This window comes from Anopheles bellator, chromosome 2 (assembly GCF_943735745.2).
Source record: "Anopheles bellator chromosome 2, idAnoBellAS_SP24_06.2, whole genome shotgun sequence".
Lineage (NCBI taxonomy): Eukaryota > Metazoa > Arthropoda > Insecta > Diptera > Culicidae > Anopheles > Anopheles bellator.
Window position 1 is genome coordinate 52040803 of NC_071286.1, and position 5793 is coordinate 52046595.

General features: G+C 53.1%; 1 protein-coding gene across 7 annotated transcripts in view; it reads left to right on the forward strand.

Annotated features, from left to right (window-relative positions):
* Nucleotides 1–2132: 2132 nt before the first annotated feature.
* LOC131208476 (myosin heavy chain, muscle) overlaps nt 2133–5793 on the forward strand; it is a 23116-nt gene continuing 19455 nt past the window's right edge. For 6 of the 7 annotated variants that reach the window (XR_009156826.1, XM_058201246.1, XM_058201243.1 and 3 more), the window contains exons 1-5: nt 2133–2258; nt 3507–3805; nt 4614–4757; nt 5320–5700; nt 5775–5793. The exon at nt 5775–5793 is cut by the window's right edge and continues 144 nt beyond it. Coding sequence is in view for 6 of the 7 variants with exons in the window: in XM_058201246.1 (XP_058057229.1) it covers nt 3599–3805; nt 4614–4757; nt 5320–5700; nt 5775–5793 (751 nt within the window). In the remaining variant the exon portion in view is untranslated. Of the gene's footprint in view, nt 2259–3506; nt 3806–4266; nt 4411–4613; nt 4758–5319; nt 5701–5774 lie in introns of all 7 variants that reach the window. The other variant, XM_058201247.1, reaches the window with a different exon arrangement.

Sequence of the window (5793 nt, forward strand, 5' to 3'; positions counted from 1 at the left end):
TCTGTTTGCCTGCGGGCGCAGCCAGGCGGCTCAATATTCATGATGATCACACCGCCGCTCGGTATCCTTACGATCTTACGATCGATGTCGTTCGCCCAGCGGAGGCACGGGCTGCTCCGAGCCGAGATCCAAATATATAGAGAGACATGCGCTGGTGTGCGTATGGTGCGATCGATTAATCGGATCGCGCGAGAGAAACGGTAGGGAAAAGATGAAGAAAACTCGGCTCGGCTAATGCTGCGTGCGCATTTGCGCTAGCCGCACCGGTTCCGACGACCAAATAGGCCTCGTGTTTTTCGGCAGAGCACCGCGCGCGCCTTATGTACCCGTCCCGTGATATGATGGTATTCGTGAGGGCCCACCCCTAATTCCACCTCTACACGACACACGCACACACGCGTGAGGATCTTTCGCTAACGTGGTTGGACGCGGTTGGTCGCGGGACGCGACTGGCGGGCGCGTGCGGGACGCGAATCCCAGGCACTCGGGGCACGCGAATGAATTGCGCCGTATAAAAAGCAACTTCCCCCCAATTTCGGCTTAGAACGGCTTTCGAACGCGTAAGTGATAACACATCCACCATTTTTGTTCTCTAACCAGAGCTGCACCCCGGATTCCGCACCCGGGGGCCGTGTGTTTTTTTTTGGGGGGCAGCGGGATCCTGTGTGAGCCTGAGCGAGCGAATGCGAGTGTGTGTGCGTTTGTGTGTATGTAGGAAAGGATCTTTCACATGCAAGGGATCCTAGTTCCCCGGGAGGGATATACGGGACGGAGCTGGGAAGTTTGTGCCTGTGCCATCATGTCGCGTGTGCGTCTCACCATCACCATCGATCCTGCTCCTGCGACATCGCGCGACAAGCCGATGCAGTGGAACGGCCCCACCGAAACAGCCACTGGATTGATTGATTCCCGGAGACAGCTGGCAGCTGGGAGCCAGCCACTCGACACCACGGTCGGCACTGGATATGGGGAATACCGCAAACTCAGCGAGAGAGTAGTGGACTTGAAAAACCTGCAAGTGATCAAAGTGATGTTGAAGGACATTTACAAAGTGGCCCCCTCAGTGCTTTTGGATACGCAAATTTGTGATTCGAGCCCGGCGCACCAGGATACACCGATCGGGCGATACACAGTGATAAGGATAGGGCTTGCACAGATCCTGACGTTGCATGGGGCAGGCCTGTACCTTGTCACTGTCAGCAAAAAAAATGCAAAATGGAACTCTTATGACCGAATCCGTGTCGATATTACGTAACCCTGGTTCTCGAGTTAGTGGCAACGGGCCGAAGGCCGAGCGCATCCTAACTCCCTGCGCTATTTGTTTGCAAGCCCCTAGCAGTGTTTGGAATGGAAGTGTGGCAGAAGTATGCCGGCTGGCTAATGCTCTGGGGCGATCGCATCATCCAGCCGAGGCCGAGCCGAGATAGCGATTTTCCTGAAGTCGACTTCCTAAAATAGTAGCATAAGCGGGAACGTTCCCGTTTTCCCTTCGGGACATGCGCGTTGCGAGCGAGACCCCAACTTCCCCCTAGTGGCCCAGTCTCGGCTTCTTCCCGCCCGGTCGGTCGGTGGTTGGTTCGCGCAAACACTTTTTGCGCAGGATCGTGGGCCCCAGTGGCGCCCCTCTTCGTGGCGGATGACCTCGTGCATCACCCCCGCCGATCACCGCCGACGGCGGCGGTTGGCCCCCTTTGGCTCGGTTACGTAAATAGAACACGCACAGGTCGCACATACCTTTGCTCTTACCTAATCCTTGGGAGCGTGCGAGAAAATTCACCCACTGCCTTTTTCGTACGCCCACCGTACGATCGCCGGGCCGGGCCGGGCCGGGCCGGGCCGGATGCGCGCGCACAGGCCTACGTCTTCGTCACCGTCGCCCATGATAAGCACATAGGCTGAGTCATGCTGCCGACACACACACAGCCATGTGCAGAGCCGAGCCGATCGCCCCGAGTACATAAGGCTGACGGTACTGGGCTGGCTGGCTGGGGTCGACCCCGTTCAACCGTTGGTTGGGCAAGATTTGGTCGGTTCACTCAATTCGATCGTGCTCCTCGACGGTGGTGGATCGTTTCCGAGATCATCGGTGCCTTCGGAGGTGTAACTGTGTCGACCGACTTTCCCCGCTAAAGGCGATCATAGGCCTTGTGCCGCTGCACTCTTGCCGACTGCACAAGTTTCTCTGGTGCAACGCGCGAAGTTGAAGTTGGTTTGACGTGGTGACGTGTTGTCGTGACTTTTTTTTCGACTCAATCGAGGTGAGCGATATCTTCGGTCTCCAGATTCGTAGGCAGTGTGAGTTCGACCTTCCAGTCAAGTGTGAACTTTCTTTTAGAACCGCGCACAAGGTGATCTTCGTGTGCACTTCTGGGGCAACAGGTGTTCCATCGAGTTATCTGCGCCGTTATGGGGCGAGTCCGAATTCCGACCGATTTTTCAACGTCGCATTTTAGTGGCAAGGACGCATGTGATTGATTGAGGCTCGGAATGCGGCTCGGTTGCTGGCTGTTTTTGGTGGTTCCGCCTCGGGTCGGGGGGGGGGCCTAAAAATAATCGATCGGTACACGCTTGCGCCATCCCCGATGAAATTCGATCGCCCTTTTTCCATCTGCCGATTAGCTTAGCCCGAGTTGCTGCACCGGTCCGAGCTGGTCCTCCAATCCTGACTGTGTGCACGCCGTGAGCTAGAATTGGCAAAGTGTTAAAAATATCATCACTTCTCCTCAGAGGGGCCCCTACCGACACAGTGTACGATTACGGCAAGGCTGGCCAGAAGAGGAATGTTCTTCTCACTCGCCTGAGTCACCCGTTGTCCCGCAGTCCACACAGACGGCACAGACTTGCGAAAGATTAGGCGTGAAAAAATATGGCGCCCACTGAGCGGAGAGCTTAGCTGTGCGAATGTAAATGTCGGATTGAAATATTTCACAAGCATTCTGGTCGGCGCCCCTCTTGTGCAACCGCTCGTATGCGTAACGGGTGCCTTTTTGGACCAGAGCGAGGAGCGAGCGTGTGCTATAAATATAGAACATTCGGGCCGCTTCACGCATCTTGCCCGACGACGTATCTTGCATAACACCAGGAACCTGGCCTGGTCCGTTGTTTCACTCAAACGTTCGAAACGGGGTGGTTTCTTGGGTTGGTTTCTTGGCGGAAACTTTGATTTTTTTTCTCAGTTCGCCTTGGCCAACAGGTGGGTAGATCGTAAGTCATCGAACAAGAATGTGATGGGCACACTCACGTATGAACCAAACCAGTGGTTTTGCTACGGTACCTTCCCGGTTGACTTCGGTGCTCTTGAATGTTGGCTGTATCCACTGGGGATCCACAGTCCAACGGAAAAGGGCACGGGGCAAGTGGAGGAGGACCCGGCAAAGCCACTGGTTTTGCGTTACGTTCGACAAACCGCGGCTCCGTCCTGCAGCTCTGATTAAAATTTGAAGCACCCAAGTCCCGTAGCTAGCATAGTAGCTAAACATTTCTTCTCTCTCTCTCTCTATTTGCAGGACGACAAGCAAGGGCTGATCCAAAATTGTGCCAAAACCAAATTAACGTGTCTCACTTAGCCCGCGTCTCATTTCGAAAAAACTAATCCAACATGCCGAAGCCACCAGTTCAGGTCGGAGAGGATCCCGATCCAACCCCGTTCCTCTTCATTTCGCTTGAACAGAAGCGTATCGATCAGAGCAAGCCGTACGATGCCAAGAAGGCTTGCTGGGTTCCGTGCGAGAAGGAGGGCTACGTGTTGGGTGAAATCAAGGCCACCAAGGGTGAATTGGTTACCGTTGGCCTTCCCGGTGGTGAGGTAATACATTCGCGCGGACCGCACGCAGGCCCCCCAGGCCGACCGTACAGCTGGACCCGGCTCTGTGACACGGAGCATATAAGCACACAAAAGCACCGAGAACAGCATAATCCATAATTCCCAAATCCAAAGATGGTTCCTCTTACAGGTATTGTCTGGATCCTAGAATCGGTTACCTTACGCCGGTGTGATTCGCACATTGGTGAGGCCTCCGGGCTCTGGATGGATCGAGGTCAATAACTGTTGGGGCACCGTTTTTGGGGACCTCTATCAAACATACTTCATTCTTCATTTTACATTTTCTACCACTTACTCGTTTCTACCACATTCCACACTCTGACCCGTTGCGTGATGCGCATCGAACTCGAACATGAAACATAAAAATTGCACAAACCAAACACCCCCGACGATTGGTCATGGGCCACGACCTGGACACGATACACACGCTCGTCATGGAACAGGAGAAAAACTACAAAAAGGATCTGCTGTCACAAGTGAATCCGCCCAAGTTTGAAAAAGTCGAAGATATGGCCGATCTGACCTATCTCAACGAGGCCGCCGTGCTACACAATTTACGCCAACGATACTACGCCAAGATGATCTACGTAAGTGCTCAAGCGCAGGGAACTAATTACGGTTCGTTCGTCTCTTCCTATCTCTTCTCTGGTTCCGTCCTACTCGTCGCGTGTACACGCGGGGCTCTCTCGCCGTCGTTTTTGCGTTTGGTCCGGGGTGGTCCATTTTGACCCGTGTGTCTTACCGGCACACCCTTTGCGTTTTACATACGCATGGGCACAAATGAGTACAGACCAAGGACTACAAGAAGGACTTGGTGTCTCAGGTCAACCCGCCGAAATACGAGAAATGCGAGGATATGTCCAACTTGACGTATCTTAACGATGCCTCTGTACTCCATAACTTGAGACAGAGATACTACGCTAAGCTTATCTACGTAAGTATTGCTATCGCATGGCTATGAAGCATAGCTGTAATCCTCTAATCACACTCATTCCCCAACTCCTATAGTTTAGCCTCATTTTACTAATTTCCTTTTGAGTAATAGACAATTATTCCATCACCCCCCAAAAACAACCTAAAACACTTCTCCACGTTACTCCTATCCATCCCGAGAGGTTCATTCACCTGACTGTTCCTTCCCGACTTTCCCGTAAGCTTTTGGCGCGAACAAAAATGTCTCACAAACGACAGCCGCTAAAGCAACGCACCAAGAATTCTGGCACGGAAGTTAAGCCCGCTACGAGTAAACGGGACACGACCAAGCACAACCACAACCACAACCTTTACCACCACCATCAGTTTCGTCCCCCTTGCGGTGGATCTTCCTACTAGACTGGTTGCGGTTATCTACAGTAGAACAGGATCTACCAGAAACCGAACGTACCGCCCGTTATCATGAACTTAATTTTTTGTCCAATCCAAGAAAAACGGCATCCCCAGGAACTGTACTGATAGTTTCACATGTTTTCCTCTTACTCCGACCTCCACGAACACAGACCTACTCGGGCTTGTTCTGCGTTGTCATCAACCCGTACAAGCGTTACCCGCTGTATACCAACCGTTGCGCCAAGATGTACCGTGGCAAGCGCCGTAATGAAGTGCCGCCCCATCTGTTCGCCGTCTCTGATGGTGCCTACGTTAACATGCTGACCAACCACGAGAACCAGTCTATGCTGATTACCGGTGAATCTGGTGCCGGAAAGACTGAGAACACGAAGAAGGTCATTGCGTACTTCGCCACCATTGGCGCTTCGGGCAAGAAGGACGAGTCGGCCGAGAAGAAGGGCTCCCTGGAAGATCAGGTTGTCCAGACTAACCCCGTACTTGAGGCCTTCGGTAACGCCAAGACCGTCCGTAACGATAACTCTTCTCGTTTCGTAAGTACACAAAGTGCGACCAATCATCACCGTTCACACCGCTGCCATTTGACCATCTTTTCCACCCACAACAGGGTAAGTTCATCCGTATCC